The sequence below is a fragment of the Scyliorhinus canicula genome, chromosome 3, assembly GCF_902713615.1.
Source record: "Scyliorhinus canicula chromosome 3, sScyCan1.1, whole genome shotgun sequence".
NCBI classification, from domain to species: Eukaryota; Metazoa; Chordata; class Chondrichthyes; order Carcharhiniformes; family Scyliorhinidae; genus Scyliorhinus; species Scyliorhinus canicula.
The window spans coordinates 242,130,943-242,153,591 of NC_052148.1; the positions used below are offsets into that span (position 1 = coordinate 242,130,943).

At 47.4% G+C, this 22,649-nt stretch overlaps 1 protein-coding gene across 4 annotated transcripts in view; it reads left to right on the forward strand.

Moving 5' to 3' along the window:
- Positions 1–22,649, forward strand: part of maml3 (mastermind-like transcriptional coactivator 3) — a 631,458-nt gene that overhangs the window by 567,738 nt on the left and 41,071 nt on the right. For all 4 annotated transcript variants that reach the window (XM_038792474.1, XM_038792472.1, XM_038792473.1 and 1 more), the window contains one exon: positions 19,565–19,837. In XM_038792474.1, the coding sequence (XP_038648402.1) occupies positions 19,565–19,837 (273 nt within the window). The remainder of the gene's footprint in view (positions 1–19,564; positions 19,838–22,649) is intronic.

The window sequence follows — 22,649 nt, forward strand, 5'->3', positions numbered from 1 at the left end:
TAAAAAAAAATAACCAAAGCAGCACAGAACGTCATTAGATTTTCGAAATAAATAAAACACCAAAAAATAACTTGGCCGTGGTTTGCCTTTGCGAGATGAAATTGGTTAACATACATCACACTTGTGTGGTTAGTGGCTTGAGTGCTGACACTCGAGGCCATGTCTAATGAGGTTTTGACAGCAGAGGGAGGAAGAGGTGGAGCTGGCAAAGAAATGGTCCATCTCCGTCTGTAGCAAGTGCCCCTCCTATTGGCCAGGCTCCAGAAACTGAGCTCTCTAACAGGGCTGGCGTCCAGGATGGACTCGTTTTCTCTTTGAGCTAGTGATTGGTGCCTTGCTGTATTCTTTTCCTCCATAGTCACTCTGAATGTTGCTGTCGATGAGCATTTAACACATCAACACCGATTCAGCCTTCCCCTGTGGAACAGGCTTGCTAAAATAAAAAAAACTGCAGAAATCTTGCCAGTACAATTAACTGATGAAAACCTAAAAAAGGAGAATTCCCCAGTGTGTCTGTGCGTATTTTGTAAGTAGCTGTGAATGAATAATTCTTTCTCCCCTCTCTGCCCCCCCCCCCCCCCCCCCCCCCCCACAGACAGTATTCCAACAGCTAGTAGCTAGTTAAAACATTTCTGGCGATCCTTGCATAGAGGAAAGCCATCACACCTGATCTTATGTACAGCTCTCCAGTAGCCATTAGGATAAGATGATGTTGCCATGGTAATCTCATGGGTTCCAAATGCACAGCTGACATAACTGATACAGTTCCATCAGTGATGTCCCTACATGGAGGCGCGAGGTGGGGGGAGCTGGGGAAAGGCAGGGAATGAAATAGTGCCATGATTGGATTGATGATTTTGTAATTGACTATAGGGCGGTTGCCAATCATTAGCCATTTGCAGTAACTGTTCAGTTTTCAGCAGCTTCGTAGCTGTGTCTCACACAAGTGCAGAGCAACATGAAAGGAAGCGCCGGTTCACGTCGACATGCTCCATCCCCTTGGTACTCAGTGTCTCCTGCAGCATTTAAAATACATACCTGGCTTTTTTCCACAGGGCAGAGGTTGGTTTGGAGGTGGGTGGTTGGTTCTACGCAGGAGGCCAGTAACCCAACCTCTGTAAGATCATTCCAGAGGCATACCTGGGGGGTGACAGCCACCTTCCCAGGAGTGTTGGGCAGGCAACTGGGGTGATTAAATAGGCAAACGGGTGGTCAATTGACACAGCGTTGCAATTTTGTCAGAATCGCACAGTGTCAGCACTTCTTCGTACATCTGGAACTGAGGGCTCTAATACAGGTTTTAGGCCACGCTAGTGAAGTTGGGCCGGCTCCACTCAAGACTCTAAACTACATAAGCAGCAGCCGTTCTGCAAAAGATAAGTTTATAGAAACAAATACTATTGCTCTGGAGCCAGGAAGAATATGACCATAAGACGTAGGAGCAGCTGTAGGCCATTCAGCCCATCGAGTCTGCACCGCCATTCAATGCGACCATGACTAATCTGATATGATAATCCTCACCCCCACTTTTCCGCCTTATCCCCATAACCCTCAATTCCCTCACTGACTAAAAACCTGTCTATCTCAGCCTTGAACATACTTAACGACCCAGCCTTTACAGCACTCCGATGCGGTAAACAATCCCACAGATTCGCTACCTTCTGAGAGAAGAAATGCCTCCTTATCTCTGTCTTAAATAGGTGACTCCTTATTCAAAGATTCTGCCCTCTGGTCCTAGACTCTCCCACAAGATGAAACAACCTCTCAGCATCCACCCTGTCATGCCCCCCGAGAACCCTAATATGTCTCAATCAGGTCGCCTCTTGGTCTTCAGAACTACAATGGAATGCATGATCAGCTTGCACCCCCCAGCCCTGCCACTCCAACCACTGCTCCTGAAACCTAAGTTTAGAGCTGTTGTAAAATGGTCGATCTGCCAGTTCATCCAAAGAGAGTTAACGAGGCCTCCGGCCCAATTTTCTGTGAGGCTGGGCCTTTCAGTTGGATACGGCCTGAAAATTGTCCACAACTAGTTTCTCAGCCAGGACCTCAATGTCCCTGGACTCTGAGTGGGGGAATAAATATAATCCTCAGTCCTTCTGGTGGATAACCATTGGAAAAGACATGTGTTTGAATAACAGGTGGTGATAGGGTTTGACCTGGCTTGGTGCCTTCATCGCTCCCTCCTCCCCACGCATATGTGCATAGTCCACAATAAAGCTCACACTTGTGGTATTTTACATTTAGGGTGTGTTTTCATCAGAGGCAGATTTACAGTTCGGGGGGCCCTGTGCTCAGCTTCATTTTCAGGGGGGCCCCTACCTTGGGATATAAAGGCTGAAGCCCACCCTCCGTGCACACTCTCTTCCCCCCCCCCTCCCCCTCCACCAGCACCGCTCGCTTCACCTCCACCCCTAGCACGCGCCCTGTCTTATCCCGCGTACACACTCTCGCATCCTCTCCACTTCACTCACGCACTCTCTTTTCACCCCATTCCTCGCCCAGTCTCTCTCTTCCCTCCACATCCTCACATTTGCTTTGCCCATCCCGCCCACTGCCCTGACCACCACCACCAGTGGTGTCGTGTGAAAATATGAGGTGCAGGAGCGCTCAGAAAATGTGTGGGCCATATCATTTCTCAATATTCTATTACCTTCTTTTCCGATGTATTGATCTTTTGAGTCTCTAAAAGTCAGCAAAACTATGCTTTATAAGTGAAAAATATGAGTGACATTTTATTTCATAGCATGAATCATTGAATAATTAGTCTTTAGCATATCTAGAAATTCATTATGTAACACTTCAATCATGTAATTCAGACCTATTATGAATTATAGAGCTTTATCAACAGGATGTGGGGCAAAACTGGGTAAATAGTTAAAATACAGGTCAACCATAATATCTGAACAAGCTCAATAGGCTGAATGACCTACTCTTGCTCCTATCTAGATATGAATGATACTTGGCACATGTGTGCAAGCATTCATGCACCCAGTTCTTCCTTCAGTCAATTCAAACTAGTCCAGCTCTAAAAGAGCTATTTGTCAGCTAAATTAATGGCTGGCATAGTACTTCTCCAATTTTTGAAGCATTTGAGGTTAAGTGCAACCTGCCTCAAACCAAGCCACGGTCATTTACATTCATTGTGTACAGCATTTATACATATCTTTACATCATCTTTGATAGAGAAAATGAGTACAAAACATATGTATTCACATTTCAGCCATATCCTACCCTTCAGGTCAAACCACCATGCTAAATCTTTCAAAGGACATATATGGCTTTTCTGGCCACTTACAGAACTTATAAAACTTTACCATGGGAATGCTACCTGATCAGTTGTTTCCTTCCAGTGTGTTTCTGACATTCAATTATGGCTTAATTAACTTCAGCGGTGCTACCTGTACATGCAATGTTGCCAATGTTTTCTAATTGGTGAAATATTTAATTTTGAGACTTTTTTTGGACTATTTATGTAAATAACCCTTATTCTCTGTGTGGTGAATGTATAGTACAAGTAATTCACCAGTGTATTAGTATCATGTTCTGCCATTGTGTTACAGCTATGTTATGTTGTTGACCTTGTGGGCTCCACCTATGGGCCATTGTGTGGCTTCACCCACGGGGGGATATGTTGGGGCATGTATGGGCTCCGCCCATGGCTCCTCCCCTTGAAAGGAAGTATAAAGAGCAGTTGACCTGTAGCCGGATCACAGTATTGTACCAGTCGCAGACAGGCACTGTTCTAAGCTGATTAAAACCTCGGTTTACTTCTACTCGTGCCTTTGAGTGAATTGATGGTCGCATCACTCTGCAACTTACTTCCATCAACTAGCACACCACAATCTCCATGTTTGAAACCTTTCTTTATACCTGAAAATTGATCCCATTCATACAGCAGCATAAAGCAGCATATTTTTCTCAACCAAATGAAATATGATGATGCAACGACTTTTGATAATAATTGAGGGGCTGTTTAGTTCCCAACGGAAACAGTGGCAATAATATACTTCTCCATATCATTCATATCTGAAATTTAAAAAAGAGAAGTGTGGGAAATTGTTTTGTTTCTTAGAGCTGTGCATGATGGGTCAAATAGCTTCAATCTTTTCTCTGAAATGCTAAGGTTCCCACATGGAAATCGGATATCATCTCAGGAATACTGCCTCTGATTAAATCCATTACATCCCAACATGGTTGAGTAAGGAAGGTAATTTTTGCCTGCAACCTGAAATATATTTTCCGGCCGTACTACCTACTGAATGCCTGCCCTCATTTCTGACCATTGTCATCGTTTCCTAATCTACATAGCTAATTTTAGGCATTGTGGTTTTGCTTCAAATAGGATGAATTAAGTGATTGAGAAAACTCCTGCGGTCTAAAGAAAGCTCTGTAAGACCTAATGACGTAAGAGCAGAAGTACGCCATTCGATCAATCCAGTCTGCTCCACAATTCAATGAGATCTTGACTGATACGAAATGATAATCCTTAACTCGACTTTCCCTCCTTATCCCATAACCCTCTATTTCTTTACTAAATGACAATCTGTCTATCTCAATCTTGAACATACATCTCCTTCCTTAAATAATGGGAACAAAATTATTCACCGTGTTCCAGATGTGGTCTAACTAGTGCCTTGTATAGTTTTAGCAAGACTTCCCTCTTTTTGTACTCCATTCCCTTTGAAATACCGGCCAACATTCCATTTGCCTTTACAATTACAGTGCGGAACTTGCATGCCAGATTTTTGTGATTTATGCACGAGGACTCCCAAATCCCTCTGTGCTGCAGTTTACTGCAGTCTTTCCCCATTTAAATAATATTCAGCTCCTTTATTCTTCCTACCAAAGTGCATAACTTTATGTGAATGCTGAATTCTACCATGTGATGGTCACTGTTTCCTAGGGGTTCTTTTGCTCTGAGATTGTTTATTACACCTGCCTCATTACACATTACCAGATCCAAAATAACCTGATCCCTGGTTGGATCCACAACATGTTCTGGGAAACTGTCCCGAGTACACTCTATGAATTCTTCCTCATAGCTGGCTCTGCCAATTTCATTTTCTCAATCCACATGAAGATGAAAGTCACCCATGATTAAAATACTGCCTTTTTTACATGACTTCATTATTTCCGATTTGTTCTCCATCCTACAATATAGCCACTGTCAGGATGCCCGTTGACTACTCCCACCAGTGTCTTCTTCCCCGTGTTATTTTTTACCTCCGCCCATATGCATTCTACGGGTGAGACTTTCCTCCCCCTCCGCGGCGTATCCTACAGCATTGGAGGGCGGCTCACCGGTGGCGGGATCTTCTTTCGCCACAATTGTCAATGGGATTTCACGTCCGCACCCCTCGCTGCCACAAAACCTGCGGCGAGAATGCACCATCGGCGGCACCATGAGATCCTGCTAGCGTGAAGAGCCAGAAAACTCCACCCTACATCTTCGAATCCAAGATCATTTTTTGCTTATTTCATCCCTAACTAACAAAGCTACCCCACAGCCCTGTCCTTCCTGCCTGTCCTTATGAAATGTCACCTGAATATTTACTTCCCGGCTCTGATCTCTTTGTAACCACATCTCTGTAATGGCTATAAGATCTTACCCATTAACCTCAATTTATGGAGTTAATTCATACCACACAGCTAAATCGCTGGCTTTGAAAGCAGACCATGGCAGGCCAGCAGCACGGTTCAATTCCTGTACCGGCCTCCCCGAACAGGCGCCGGAATGTGGCGACTAGGGGCTTTTCACAGTAACTTCATTGAAGCCTACTTGTGAGAATAAGCGATTTTCATTTCATTTTCATTTATTTTCTGCAGAATACTACCTGCATTTAAATAAAGAGCCTCTAGTTTTGTCTCTTTACCATTTTTTCACCCTTTGACCCTTTTGCTGCTGTTTTTTCACGTTTGTACCATCCGCAAAACGTACGGCAGATTGCCAGGAAAGTCCTGCCCAGAGTCATTTTGTCTGATTTCACCTATTTATTTACTACTTTTTTTTTAATAAACATTTTATTGAGGTATTTTTGGTTTTACAAAAAACAACAAAATAAACAATGTACATGACTTTATAAACAGAGTGCAAAGGCCGTCTTCCTACGTTACAGGTCCCACCTTTATTCACCCCCTACTCTAAACTAAGCTAACCCCCCCCCACTTCTGCTGACGACTAATTTTCCGCAAAGACGTCGACGAACTGCTGCCACCTTTGGGCGACCCCTTACAGTGACTCTCTCAAGGTGAACTTGATTTTTCCAGACCGAGAAAGCTAGCCGTATCAGATAGCCAGGTCTCTAACTTGGGGCTTTGACTCGCTCCTAGCTAATAATATCCGTCTCCGGGCCACCAGGGAAGCAAAGGCCAGAACGTCTGCCTCTCTCTCCTCCTGGATTTCTGGATCTTCCGACACCCCGAAAATCGCCACCTATGGACTTGGTACCACCCTTGTTTTTAACACCGTGGACATGACATCAGCAAACCCCTGCCAGAATCCCCTAAGCTTTGGACATGACCAAAACATGTGGACATGGTTCGTTGGCCCTCCCGCACACCTTGCGCACCTATCTTCTCCACCAAAGAACCTGCTCATCCGGGCCACTGTCATGTGAGCCCAGTGAACAACCTTAAACTGTATCAGGCTGAGCCTGGCACATGTTGTGGACGTGTTGACTCTACTCAATGCATCCGCCCAGAGACCATCCTCTATCTTTCCTCCCAGCTCCTCCTCCCACTTGCGCTTCAGCTCCTCAGTCTGTGTACTCTCTGACCCCATGAGTTCCTTGTAGATGTCGGAGACCTTCCCTTCTCCCACCCACGTTCTAGAAACTATCCTGTCCTGTATCTCCCTTGGTGGTAGGAGAGGGAAGGTTGAAACCTGCCTGTGTAGGAAGTCCCATACCTGCAGGTACCTAAATTTGTTTCCCCTCGCCAATCCAAATTTCTCCTCCAGCTCTCTCAGGCTAGGAAAGCTCCCCTCTATAAACATATCCCCCATCCTCTCAATCACTGCTCTCTGCCATCTCCGAAACCCCCCATCCATCCTTCCCGGGGCAAACCGGTGATTATTACAGATTGGGGACCACACCGATGCTCATTCCGCTCCCACATGCCTTCCCCATTGCCCCCAGACTCTCAGGGCCGGCACCACCACAGGGCTGGTGGAGTGCCGTGCCGGCGGGAACGGCAGAGGTACTCCATACGCTCTCATGCCGACCCTCCCCCCACTACCCACTTCCTGATCATGGCTATTCGCCACCCAATCGTAATTACTGAAGTGTGGCAGCGCCAGCCCGCCCTCCCCAGGCTCCGCTCAAACATCCCCTTTTTTACTCGCAGGGTCTTACCGCCCCTACAAAGCCAGTGATCACATTGTTGACCCGTTTAAAAAAGGACCGCGGAATAAAGATGGGGAGACACTGAAACACAAACAGGAATCTCGGGAGGACCGTCATCTTCATCGCCTGCACCCTCCCAGTTGGTGACAACAGGAGCGTGTCCCACCTCCGAAAATCGTCCAAGAACACAGCTCTGGGTTCTTGTCCCACTTCAAGATCAGCGAAATTGTGACCCGTGACATCGTCGGCGGAAGCACCCCACGCTCCCTTGCTTCATTGAATGTCCTCATCAACAGCGGCCCCAATATCCCAGAGAACTTTATATAGAACTCCACTGGGTACCCATCCGGCCCCGGGGCCTTACCTGACTGCATGGCCTTCAGACCCTCCGCTATCTCTTCGATTCCAATCGGGGCCCCCAGCCCTTCTACCAGCACCCCGTCCGGGAAATTCAGCCCCCTAGGAAGTGCCTCATCCCCTCCGGCCCAGCTGGGGGTTCAGACCCATACAACCTACAATAAAACTCCTTAAACGCCTTATTTACCCCTGCTGAGTCTCCAACCAGGCTCCCATCCCCATCCTTTACTTTCCCTATCTCCCTGGCTGCCTCCCTCTAAGCTGCTGTGCAAGCATTCTGCTGGCCTTCTCTCCATGCTCATAAATCGCCCCCCTCGCCTTTCTCAGCTGCTCAACCGCCCTCCCTGTGGTTAACAAGCCGAACTCCGCCTGTAGCCTCCGCCGTTCCATCTGGGATCTCCGCATACCCCCTGTCGACCTGTAATATCTCCTTTATCAGTCGGTCCGTCTCTGCTATGTCTACCTTCTCCCTGTGGGCCCGTATCGAGATCAGCTCCCCTCTAACCACCGCCTTCAATGCCTCCCAGACCACCGCTGCCGGAAATTACTCTGTGTATTGACTTCCAGGTAGTTCTGAATACATTTCCTCAGCCGCCCACACACCTCTTCATCAGCTAAAAGTCCCACGTCTAATCTCCAGTGCGGGCTCTGGTTACTGTCTTTACTAACCTGTAGGTCAACCCAGTGCGGGGCATGGTCTGAGATTGTGATCGCCAAGTACCCCATGTCCACCACCCCCGTCAGTAGAGCCCTGCTCAGAGTAAAGTAACCAATCCGGGAGTACACTTTATGCACGTGTGAGTAGAAGGAGAACTCCTTCACTCTCGGCTGCCCAAATCTCCATGGGTCGACCCCCCCCATATCTGCTCCATGAACCCTTTTAGTTCCTTTGCTATTGTTGGCACCCTGCCCGGTTTTGAGCTTGACCGGTCTAAACCAGGGTCAATAACTGTGTTGAAGTCCCCTCCCATGACCAACTTATGCGAATCCAGGTCCGGTATCTTCCCCAGCATCCTGTTTATAAACTCCACATTGTCCTAGTTTGGCGCATACACATTTACTTGTACCACCTGCACCCCCTCCAGTTTCCCACTGACCATAATGTACCGGCCTCCCACATTCGTAACTATTCTTCCCACCTCAAACACCACTCGCTTGTTGATCAGGATCGTGACCCCTCTAGTCTTCGAGTCCAGTCCCGAGTGAAAAACCTGTCCGACCCATCCCTTCCTTAATCTAATCTGGTCAGCTACTCTAAGGTGCATCTCCTGTAGCATTACCACGTCCGCCTTCAGTTCTCTCAGACGTGCGAACATGCGGGCCCTCTTGACCGGCCCATTTAGCCCTCGTACATTCCAGGTGATCAGCCTAGTTGGGGGGCTCATCGTCGTCGTCCCCCCTTCGCCAATCAGCCATCCCCTTTCTTGGGACAGTCTCCAGCCCACGCTTCACGCCTCCACTGGCCCGCCGCCAGGCAGCCTCCACCCCTGACCTCCTCTCTGTCCCTCAGCAAAATTCCCTCCCTCGTCAGCAGAACATTTCCCTCCTTCCCCCCCACAGTAACAGCACAATGTAAATCGACCCCTTCGATAAGCCTAACACCTGCTCACTCCCCACTGCGCTTCCGTGAGCTAGCCCGCCCAGCTAGCTTGGTGGCGCCTGCCCCTGGCGCCAGACATTCTCCCACCTATTGTTCCCTCCCCAACCTCCCCCCATCTCATACACACATATTCAAATGAAAAACAATCCCAACACAATTGCCCGACAAAAAAAAACGCTAAACAAAAAAAAGATCAAGCAAAAGATCCAGCATCTAACTCATTCAGCTCTGCAACTGGCCCCAAATCTATACAGAAGGCGTTACAAATAATGTCCCCAAAATGAAAAACTAGAAACTTTTTAAAACATGAACATTGCAGCAAAGTTCAAAGCTCTCAGTCCGCCACCAGTCCTTTCCTTTTCTCAAAGTACAGCACTTACTCAGGCTACCCAAAATAAGAATGTTGCTCCTCATACGTGACCCAGAGATGGGCAGCCCGAAGTCTCCCATTCGCGGCTTCCTCGTGAGCGCTCTGTGTGCGCTGGCCACCTCCAAGGGTTGGGGGAATGCCCCATCCCCCAGCAGCTTCTCGAACATGCCCGCTATGTATGCCCCAGTGTCCGCTCCTTTAGACCCCTCTGGAAGCCCAACGATTCTCAAGTTCTGCCGGAGGGACCTATTCTCTAGGTCCTCCACCTTCTCCAGGAGCCTTTTCTGCTGGTCTCTCAGCAGCCCCACTTCCAGATCCACCGCTGTTTGATGTTCCTCCTGGTCAGCCAGCACCTTCTCTACTTTCTGGATCACCCGAACTTGGGCATCCAATCTAAGCACCAGCCGCGCAATTGACTCTTTAGTCAGGTCCAAGCAGTCCTGCTTCTGTTTGGTGAAGCCTTCCTGGATAACTTGCATCAGCCGCTCTGTTGACCGCTGGGTCGACAAGCCAGAGCTCCGGTCATCCGCCATGCTATCTCCCACTACAGCTTCAGCCCAAGCCTTCTCTGTTCATCAGTTTCTGCCTTTGCGAGTACTTCTAGTCCACCTCTCCACGCACCGATGTGAGAATCCAGTACACAATTGCCTCTATCATCGATTTTCCAGTTCAAGTCCGGTACAAAATCGGGGGAAAAGGTCCAAATGAGCCACCAAATGTGCAACTTACTCCTTCATAGCCGCCACCGGAACCCCCTCTCAATTCTCACTGACAATGAGTTCCATCTCAAAGATCTGGGCATCCAACCCACATCAGTTCAGTCAGGATCAATTCCCCCTATCCCCACAGAACCTCAATAAATGTTAACAATTAAGACAGTAAAATAAACGTGTGCATTCATCTGAGAAGATACTCGTGAGCAAAGAGAATTCATTTCTGTATCAAGCCAGCGTTGCGGTTCACAAATCCCTCATACAGTACTATTAACATCTACCCGTAAACATCGCCAAGCCCTTGGCCTTACTTCATAACATCATCTCCAAGCAACCCAAGAATTTAGAAAGTTTCTTCCTCCTGTTGTCACTGCCTCATGTCCCCAATTATATCATCTAATGCTCCTCTTGCAACCAGGCAACAGTGGTGTCTCTTAGACTATGAACACGGACGCAGAGTACCCGAACCTCATCAGGACCTACACAAGTTGTTGGAATGGGCAAACAAGTGGAAGATTAAATTTAATGTAGAGAAGTTTGATTTTGATAGAGAGTAAAAAATAAAAGGTACAATTCTAAAGGAGGTGCAGGAACAGAGGGATCTGAATATATATTTGCTTATATCATTGAATGCCAAGAGAGAATATCAAACCAAGCTAGAGTCACAGACAGACTCTCGGCGGTGGTGGCAAGGATTAAACAACATAACGGACTACAAAGTGAAGCCGAGCAGTATCTCCGGCAGCAGCGCACCCCTCCACGATGAACTCAATGCATTCTTTGCTCGGTTCGAGCAGGAAACCATCAATCCACTGTCGAGTGGCCCAGCAGCCCATAACTCACCCATACCCACCATCACAGCTTCCAAAGTCAGATCGGCCTTCCTGAAAGTGAACCCTCGGAAGACGCCGGGATCGGATGGGATCCCTGGTCGTGCACTCAGAGTCTGCTGGCAGAGGTGTTCTTGGACATCTTTAAGCTGTCCCTACTCCACTCTGAGGTCCCCACCTGCTTCAAGAAGACCACCATCATACCGTTGCCAAAGAAGAACCAGGCAACGTCCTCAATGACTACTGTCCGGTGGCCCTGACTTCAGTCATAATGAAGTGCTTCGAGAGGTTGGTCATGAAGCACATCACCTCCATACTCCCATAACGCCTTGATCCACTGCAATTCGCATACCGCCGTAACCGTTCCACAGCAAACGCCATTTCCCTGACCCTACACTCATCCCTAGAGCATCTCAACAACAAGGACTCCTACATCATACTACTATTTATTGACCACAGCTCCGCTTTCAACACCATAATCCCAGCCAAACTCATATCAAAGCTGCAAAACCTAGGACTTGGCTCCTCACTCCGCAACTGGATACTCAACTTTCTGACCAACAGACCACAAGGAGTAAGAATAAACAACAACACCTCCTCCACAATAGTCCTCAAAACCGGGGCCTCGCAGGGCTGCGCACTTAACTCTACTCCCCGTACACACACGACTGCGTGGCAAAATTTGGTTCCAACTCCATCTACAAGTTTGCTGACAATACAACCATAGTGGGCCGGATCTCGAATAACGACGAATCAGAATACAGGAGGGAGATAGAGAACCTAGTGGAGTGGTGCAGCGACAACAATCTCTCCCTCAATGCCAGCAAAACTAAAGAGCTGGTCATTGACTTCAGGAAGCAAAGTACTGTCCACACCCCTGTCAGCATCAACGGGCCGAGGTGGAGATGGTTAGTAGTTTCAAATTCCTAGGGGTGTACATCTCCAAAAATCTGTCCTGGTCCACCCACGTCGACGCTACCACCAAGAAAGCACAACAGCACCTCAGGAAACCAAGGAAATTCAGCATGTCCACATTAACTCTTACTAACTTTTACAGATGCACTATAGAAAGCATCCTATCTGGCTGCATCATAGCCTGGTATGGCAACTGCTCGGCCCCGGACTGCAAGAAACTTCAGAGAATCATGAACACCGCCCAGTCCATCACACAAACCTGCCTCCCATCCATTGACTCCATCTACACCTCCCGCTGCCTGGGGAAAGCGGGCAGCATAATCAAAGATCCCTCCCACCCGGCTTACTCGCTCTTCCAACTTCTTCCATCGGGCAGGAGATACAAAAGTCTGAGAGCATGCACAAACAGATTCAAATGCAGCTTCTTCCCCGCTGTTACCAGACTACTAAACGACCCTCTTATGGACTGACCTCATGAACACTACACCCCTGTATGCTTCAACCAATGCCGATGCTAATGTAGTTACATTGTATACCTTGTGTTGCCCTATTATGTATTTTCTTTTATTTCCTTTTCTTTTCATGTACTTAATGTACTTGTTGAGCTGTCCGCAGAAAAATACTTTTCACTGTACCTCGATACACGTGACAATTAACAAATCCAACCCAATGTGGCAGGGCAGGTAGAGAGAACAATTGCTAAAGCATACGGCATCCTAGGCCAACAATGTCATAGAAGATATGCTAAACTTGTATAAAACATTGGTTCAGCCTCAACTGGAATATTCCATCCAATTCTAAGCAATGCAATGAGAGGAGAAATGATAGAGCTATTCAAAATTATGAGGGGGGCAGAGTAGATAGGAAACACTGTTCCCATTGGTGGACTGATGGAGAACCAGAGGCCACAAGTTGAAGGTGGTTGGTACAAGAAGTAATGGAGACATGAGCAGAAGGTTTTTCATGCAGTGGGTGGTTACGGCCTGGAACGTGCTGCCTGAGAGTGTGGTAGAGATAGGTTCAATTGAGGCATTCAGGAGGGATTGGACTATCATCTGAAAAGGAAGAATATGCAAGGTGTATAAAGTAGGTGGGTTACGTTTAAGCATTAGAATAATTACTCCTTCAGAGAGGCAGTATAGGCATGACAGTCTGAATGGCCTCCTTTGTTGCTGTGAGGAAGGCGCAGGAGAAGAGAGTGCGCAAGGTGCTAAACACCCACCCCGTGTTCTGGGGTGTTGGGCTCATTGACTGAGTAGCCTGTTAATCTGGGTGGTTAGTGTCCAAAGTCGCCAGTCTGTCACGTGAACCATCCCGATTGGCAGGTTGTTCGCCTAATGGGTGCAATTGTTCTGAACAACAGCAGTCATTGGCCAAGCAGATGTGCAACATTGCCCAGTCCCTCCCTTCTTGCTTACCCCACAAACTGTTCTGTTTGAGTGTTCTCGGGTGTAGTTTTCTTCATTTTAATTTAGACCTTGCTCGGGCTGCTGGAGTGCACAGTAAGCGCCTGGTGCTTCTACATTTAGTTGATCCCCACAAGGCCCGTCCCTTCCTGACCTTTCTTTCAATTCCTCCTTCAAGACCATGGTGTCTGGGTTTGGCCACTGGCTCTTTTCAACCTCTCCTTAATCCCCCGAAAACCTCGTGAGCCTGGGCCTGGCTTCCCATCCCTCCCTCCCACAAAATGGTGTCTGTGCCCTCAGTCAATAGTGACAGACAAGTATGCACATCGATCACCCCCCGCCCCTCCCCACCTTCCAGTATTCCAGCACAAAACGTCTCCATCTTGAACGCTGACGAATATTCTGCTCCTACAATCGTTAACTCATTTTGCGCAAAGAATGGAGTGAGCAGGTTTGGAAATGCACACATCCCAGCAGTGATAAGGTCTCCCCCATCACCTAATTAATAGCCCCCATTTTCTACCCATACAGGCACTGGCTGTTGGTTGAGTACAATTCTACAGGTGCTTCTGAAAGATGTCCAGTCCCAGGCCTCATAAATCATTCTTCATGAACCCAGCCAATCTATTCAAGAGTCACATTACGCACACACACACACACAAATGCAACCCGCTTCTGACCCTCACTTTTGCATGAATTCCACCATGGCCAGCTCAGAATGAGTGCCACCAGAGACAAGGTGGATGTTAGTTAAACCCAAACCCTGAGTTTGGCCCAGATCCTCTTCCCCCCCATCCTTGGTGACCAGGACTAGGGGCCTAATCTGTCTCTCGCTCTAGCTCTGTTTCTTAAGTGAATAGTAAGTGATTTTATCAGTTAGCTCTGCTGCTTGGCACATCTTAATTACTCATTTTTTTTAAATTATCCGTTTATTGTGATACCAGTGGGAGCAAAGAAACCCGCCACCCAGCAAGTTGTTTACGGTTTCTCTGCACATAACCTTTTTTAAAAATTCATAATCAACATTGTGCCGCACCAGATCTCGGGCAGCTGCTTCTGGGTTTCTTGCTGAAGGGAATGAGAGGCTGAGACGATGTCTGATTGCCTTTTGGAAGGGCCGGTTAAACGGATCATTTGAGCTCCAGGAGAAATGGGAAGGGTCAAAATTGCTCTGGTGGCATCAATGCAGAAAAGAAACCGAGAATCAGTGACTCTTCCTCAGAACTAGTGCAGGACAAGTGCGTCGATTCTGGCCGGAATTCTCCAGCCTGTCCAACTGGCGATGGGATTCTCTCCTCCTGCTGGTCTGCTGGATTTCCTGCAGCGTGGGGCGGCTTCACTGGGAAATCCCATTGACAGCAGTGGGAGGAAAGAAACCCGTGGCCAGCGAATGTAGCGCCGTCGAGAAGCACGCGGCTGGGAGGCCAGAGAATCGCGCCCTCTGTTTCTCTCTCCATTCAGTTGCTGCCTGCCTTGTTGCGTATTGACAGCACATTCTCTTTATATTTTAGATTTCCAGCATCTGCAATACTTTTCTCTCCTATTATATGCTCCATGCTGAGTATTTGTGGTTAGTTTTAATTGAAAATTAGAAAATATTTATCACTCAGTGCAAAGTGTAATTTTTCTGTTAACAAAGCTCACTTCAATAACACATTATTGCAGGTGAATTGGTTAATGTTAATTCACTGGAAAGATTTGCTTTTTTTTTTACTTGGAATTGAAATCACAAGTCTTGCGGAACTAGAATATTTCGCTAAGAGGTCAAAATATTCTCATTTGTATGGGAATGTTGTTTGCAGTGCTTGTGAGGTGCATGGCTTTTCGATGTGGCTGTCCCGATATTGCGTAGGGCCTGGTACAAAAATAATATGAACGACCGGATTGTGTGTAATTGTCTGACAAAGCCATGGTTGTAAAGTGTATCAGACAGAAACTGAAGCTTCTGATTAGTTTTATATTTAGAGGCATGGAGTGCAGGAGCCAAGAAGTTGTACTAAACCTATATAAAACAGTTTAACCTCACCATGACTATGGTTCCCAATTCTGATGGGGCACAAAAGGGGCCTGGAAACAGGAGAAGATCCGTGACCCATAATTTCTCTTCCAGATGCGCTCTGTAACCATTCTACGCGTGGGCCGGATTTTACAGGGTGACATATTCCCCAACCCACACCCTGGTTGGGATTCGCCAACCACAAAAACGCCTGAGCTGCAGCCATTTTATGCTCTTAGACTTCATCTTCGACTTAGTCCTTTCCCATGCCTGGTGACAGATGAAGCAGACTAAGCACATGCTTATGTCTGTTTCCATAGTTAGATTTCTTACCCTGGAACAGGCCGCTACAATCAGAGAGCCATTAATTGGCTATGGGTGAGACCTGCATTGTCATCTGGGGAGAAAGTCCTGCCTCAGAGAGATGCCAGCCAATCTGCTTGGCACAGCATCTCCAGATTCGAGTGGAGGCCACTGCTGGGACTACAGCCGGTCCCCAAAGAAGAGGAGTTTATGGAGGCCGGACTTCAGGTAAAGTGCAGGGTCTTGTCAGGACCTGGCTGGTATGTCCCAATGAAGGGATAAGGGGGGGCTCCGAAGGGAGAGTATGATCTTAGGGGTTGGGGAGTGCCTCCGTTGGGCACAGGAGACACCCCCCCAAGGGAGGTTCCCCGCTTGTCCGACATCAGTTTGCCTTGTAAAAGCTGCCGGGTTTCCCACAAGCCACAAGCCTGCCCCTGCTGCAGGTAAAATAGCCACAGCGGTGGAATGAGGCTCATAGTGGCCATTAATTGGCCACGCAAGGGCCTCAGTAGGCCCAAGGACAAGCTGACCGCCCAACTCCTCCACTAACCATAGTAAAATGGGAGAAGGGGCGGGGACAGGTGAAAAGGCAGTGGAGAGGTAACGCTCCATCCAAGCACGCGGGGGGGGTGCTGCTGCGTTGGAACCTTTCCCTGTGATTCTAAGTAGAGCTTGCTGGATTTTTCAGTTTGTAACATTCACACGGTGAGAATCCAGAAATTTCTTCGCTTTTTCTCAAAGACTTTCAAACAAACTAAGAAGTTTAATTTCAGGCATGCAGGTGAGATTTGTTTAAAAATTGCTGCTCCTTTATAGCGAACTGCTTTCAAACAGAAGACAATTATAGTTAGTGGTTGAGATTTCTGCATTTCATTTTCCATCTGATATTATTAGATTACTTATTGAGAATTGATTTTGTTTTTATTAGTTTATTGCAGTTGAAAATTAAGTTAAATATATTTGATGAACCAATTTCTTGAGATTTACAGGAACTTTTTACATTAAAGCTTGGAAACTGCATATACAATGACCTTTTCAGCATTTTATGAAGTAATCTTTTAGCTTGAGTGTGGAAATTTACGTTTATTAGTAAGGATGATAGAAGACAACAGATTTGCTCAAGGTGCACTAATGCTTTCGAATTTTGCATTTCTGGTAAAATGGGGACAGTGGGAAAGCAATTGCAGGAAATTGCAAAGAAAAGGAGGGCTGTAGATGGTCAGAGAGATGGGTGATGGGCAGGATCTCAATGAGGAGTTGCAACCTGGAAGTTCAAAAGATGCCCAGAACAGATTGAATCTTATTCTCATGGCTCTGCCCTCTCCTCAAGGGACTCTGCTCCTCTCCCAATATTGTGTAAACCTTGCAACTCCACTACTGTCACATTCTTTTCTGTCCTCAGTACTCCAATAAGTCCATCAAGTTCCTGTTGAATCCCAGAACGTCCTCAACACTATTCCCTAAACTCCTAGATTTTGAGAACTCTATCCTGCATTACATATAATACCACTCTCCTCAAAACTTCCAGATACTAGGATGCCTCTCGCTGATTCCATTACTTAACTCAATGTTTCCACAACCTCTCCTTTGCACCATGGAACCCCCTCCTGACCCTGAAATTCTCTTCAAAATGTTGTTAGTCCTGGAGAACCATCCCAATGCCGCATTCAGATTTCAAGCCCACCACACTAATGCGGGTAAAAGTTTGTAATAATAGTCGGTGTAACACCTTGGATATGGTAACAGAATGGTCATGGAGCTTAACTCACAACCCAGAGGTTGAGATAAAATCATGTCAAGATAAGTCTCCCCCTGTCTGCATGGGTTTCTTCCAGGTGCTCCGGTTTCTTCCCACCGTCCAAAGATGTGCAGGTTAGGTGGATTGGCCATGATCAATGCACAAGGCTACGGGGATGGGGCGGGGGAGTGGGCCTAGGTAGAGCGCTCTTTCGAAGGGTCAGAGCAGACCTGATGCACCAAATGGCCTCCTTCTGCACCGTAGGAATTCTAATTTATGAAATTGACTTTAATAAATCTGGTAAATTATGAGCAAGCAAAACTGCAGTTTTGTTCACAAGATTCATAAGTTCATAAGATATAGGAGCAGAATTAGACCATTCGGCCATTGAGTCTGCTCCGCCATTCTATCATGGCTGATATATTCCTCATCTGCTACCTACAATGTTACAGGCCAAGAGCTGGATTGCGAAATCAGCCAGAGCATGTTATGAAAGCTCAGCTAATTCATAGAGTGTAGATTAGGTGGGGTTACGGGGAGCAGGCAAGGGAGTGGGCCTCGGTAGGGTGCTCTTTCAGAGGGTCGGTGCAGACTCGATGGCCTGAATGGCCTCCTTCTGCCCTCTGAAGTGACCTAGGGGGCAAGTTCAGTTTGTCAACACAATTGCAACTGGGATTCCAGCACCACTTTTTGGGGCAGTTAGGGGATAAGCAATAAAAGCAGCTTTGCCATGGTGTCGATCCTGAGGATGAAAAAAAAACAGAAGCAAAAACAGAGCCGAACAACCTGCTACCTTGTTGTCTTGACTCTCGTGGATATAGTGGTGTCGGGTATTTTTGTGTCCGTGAATCTGTACGGCAGCATAAACCATCAGGAGGAGGGGCAAAGAGAGAAAATTAGGAGGGGTGAAATTAATATAAAAATTTCATTTTTTCTAAAAACACCATTCCCCCCCCCCCACCCCCACCCCCACCCCCACCCCATGATATACTGCCTGACCCTCAAAATGTAAAAACAAAATAAAGTGCTACAGACTGGTATGTGATGTGTGTAAATATTAATATTTGAGACACAGTCTTTGTAAATTCATATGTACAGTTGTCAAAAGTGAAGGTTGTAATTATCTTCTGAAACAAATGCATGCTTTCTTTTGATAAAGAACGGTTCTTTGTACTGTGTGCATTTTTTTTTTAATGCTGTGACTCTTAAGGTGTCAGCTTTTCAGTTTACTGAATAATGTCTTAATGCTTAACTGTAATAAACAAGCCAGTAAGACTGCAGCATACTGGAGACCTGCCTATAGACCCGCGGTATTGTACGAGTGGCAGGGGAGACATAACATTTTACAGTAACAAAGCCAGACAAAATTAATCTTCAGTTGCGAATGAGGCATCAAAGTGGCTAATGTTAAGTAAAGTAAAGCCACTGGCTGTTTAAGAAGTTGAAATAAACTACAGCTGCTAATCCTCTGGGTTTCATAGTCCACACAAGTCACTTTGTCCAGCGATGAAATATATGCTCTCTATGAGACACATTATATGATTTAATCTGATTGGGCATTGAATTACAATGGGTGCTGCCTGTTTTAATCTGCTAATGAGCCAGGCCGGGGAGCTTTGTTTTATATATTCAAGTCTTTCCACACAGCAACCCCCACCGCTCCCATGCATACACTCTCTCATTTGACGGCTGTTCCACTTAAGGCATGTTTGCTGCGGAGATACTGTACAGAAGCAAATGGAGGTGCAAACCAACCTTCTAACAGCTAGCTGGAGAACATTATTTTCAGAGACCTGGAGACTGGTCACTCACTCCCCTTATGAAATTGGAATTGTGCAGGGACAAGGTATATAACTTATCAATTGGTGGAATGGAGTTGTGATATACTTTCTGTGTGTTGTGGATTTCACCTCCACAATGCACCTTGTTTCAGGTTCGGTAATATCCTGTATGTTCTTCAGTCTCTGAGTCAGTTCTTTCTTCTCCACAGGATCAGAATCCAGCGGGAACGTCTCGGCCGGCAGCATCTGTACAGCCCCCTGTTCCTGTTCCTGGCCCCGGCACTGGGGTCCCGGCGCCTGGCTCTATGACTGGCAACCCCGGAGGCTCAAGTTACCTTGGAAACCAGCAGCAGGCAGTCATGATGAAACAGTTGTTGATGGAACAGGAGAGGCAGAGAATGCATCAGCTTCACATGATGGAACAGCAAAAGCAGCAGCTATTCAGGGAGCAGAGACAACAGCAGCAGTTGCTGGCCGAGCAGGTAAATGTTCATTATGGGTAGTGACAGGGGGGGTGGGTGTCATGGCTGGGATGTCTCTTGTACCTCACAACCTCAAAGGATCACGGTTGTCAGGAATTCCTGAAGCTGGATCAAACTGGTATTGAAAATGGCAAAACCCGTGTGAGTTCACCCTGAGGTTGTCAGCACTTTCACAAGTATTTTTCAGCTCAGTTTCACACATGCAATTTATCTGTATATAAATAATTATTCAAAGGCTGTTTTCTCTGCTCCACCCTTGCGCCACCATTTCTTTCCCATCGCAATCACAATGGTGCACTGAGATTTTTTTCCCGCAGAGGGTGGGGTATTTTGTTCTTGTAGTAATCCACGGAAGTTCCGTCACCACACCAATATTTATTTACAATAACGATATTACAGGAGCAGCTACAAACAGTGCTGCTAGCAGTCCAATCAACTTAAGACTGCTCACAAAGCCTACGCAGGTGATTATATGGGCCCCCTCAATGAGCTATCATTGAGGCAGCTCATACTCCAATTGGCCTACCAATAAAGCCAATTGGAGTTCATTACACCCCTCCCCCCCAAGGTCCGAGGAATTCCTGCCAGCTGGCATTCCTCTGAGCTTCTTCCTGCTCCTCATGTCTGGGTCTGTCACTTCTGTGTCGTCCGCCGGGTCGTTCTCCGAGGTGGGCGGGGTGTACCTTATAGGTGCCCGTCTTTTCCTTGACGACCTCCTTGGAAGTTGTTCTTCCTCCTCCTCGGGGAGAGGTGTCGCGGCGGCCTCGTCGAGTGTGTCCATCTCCGACTCTGATGACTGGATGACGGGGTCTGGAGAAATTGCTCGGGGCTGGGGTGTGGGTATCCTTTCCGTCTGGGCTATCCCAGCTGGAGGCGGTCCTGCTTTGCCTGCCTCCAGGTGTGGTTCCGCTGCCCTTATTTGGTCTAGGTGTTTCTTCAGCACCTTACCTCCTATTGAAACCTCATAGGATATGGGCCCTGTTCGGGACTCTACCGTGCCTTTGACCCACGTTGGTCCATTCCCATAATTCTTGACCCAAACCGGTGCCCCCACCTGGAAATGTCTCTGCTGCTGACTATTATCATGCCCCCTGCGTTGGGCCTCCTGTTGTTTCTCCACTTTCCCCGTTAAATTTGGGAAAAGGAGACTCAGCCTCGTTCGCAGCCGCCTTCCCATTAAGAGTTCAGCTGGCGGTATGCCAGTTGTGGAATGCGGTGTGGTCCTGTAATCAAACAGCCAGCGGGAGAGCTTTGTGTCCATTGATGCTGCCGGCTGCTTCTCGAGTCCCGCTTTAAGTGTCTGGACCGCTCTCTCTGCCAGGCCGTTGGTCGCTGGATGGTAAGGGGCCGTTTTGATGTGACAGACTCCGTTTTCCTTCAGGAATTTTCCAAATTACCCACTTGTGAATGCCGTTCCGTTGTCCGACACCAATACCTCCGGAAGTCCATGTGTTGCAAACGAGGCCCTGAGCTTTTCAATTGTTGATGCTGTGCTTGCCGTGTTTACCCGGTGGACGTCCAACCATTTGGAGTGGACGTCCACTATCACCAAAAACATTGAGCCCATGAAAGGGCCGGCGTGGTCAATATGCAGGCGGGTCCACGGTCTGCCTGGCCATTCCCACGGGTGCAATGGTGCCGCTGGTGGCACCCTTTGCCCCTGTTGGCACACCTGGCACCGACGTACCAAGGCTGCCATGTCTGTGTCCAAACCTGGCCACCAAACTTAGCTTCGAGCTAGCATCTTCATTTTAGACACCCCTGGGTGTCCGTGATGTAACTCAGTTAAGATTTCCTGACGGCCTTGAGCTGGGACGATTACCCGGGCTCCTCATAATAGGATACCGTCTTCTACGGTTATTTGGTCCCTTCTGCTCCAGTATGGGTGCATCTGGGGCTCCACTGGTCTTTCCAGTTCCCCTGTTAGCAGTAAATGCTTCATCTTGGCTAAAACTGGGTCTTTTTGCATCCACAACCGAATATGTTGTGCGTCTACTGGTAGGGTGTCCAAAAAATTTAGAGTCATTACTGTCTCCTCTACTTTTGGTATTTGCGGTGGAGTGTCCGGGAGGGGAAGTCTGCTCAAAGCATCTGCATGTGCTACTCACGTTCCCGGTCTGTGCTCCAGAACGTATCTATATGCCGCCAGTAGCAACGCCCAGCGTTGGATTCTAGCTGATGCAATCGGTGGTATTGACTTGTCTTCTTTTAATAACCCTAATAACGGCTTATGGTCCGTCACTATGGTGAATTTCCGCCCGTACAGATACTGCTGAAAATTTTTTACTGCGAATATCACCGCCAGTCCTTCCTTCTCGATTTGGGCGTACTTCCTCTCAGCCATCGCCAAGGTCCTCGAAGCATAGGCTATTGGCCGTTCTTCCCCATTCCTTCCTCTATGGGCTAAGATGGCTCCTACCCCGTAGGGGGATGCATCACAAGCGACCACCAACTCCTTCCTTGGGTCATAATGCTCTGGGACATTTTCGGATGACAGCTGTTCCTTAATGTCCCTAAATGCTCGGTTTTGGCGGGTGGACCATTTCCATTCTTGCCCCTTTTTTAGTAGCTGGTGGAGGGGTTCTAGGATGGACGCCCTATTTTCAATAAATTTTCCATAATAGGTTACCAACCCTAGAAATGATCGTAACTCCTGGATCGTGGTGGGAGCTGGGGCTTCTTTTATTGCCCTTACTCTGTCTTCTAATGGATGTAAGCCTGACTCGTCTACTTTATATCCCAGGTACGTCACTTGTGGGGCCAGAAAAACACATTTTTCCCTTTTTAGCCGTACGCCTGCCTTTGCGAAACG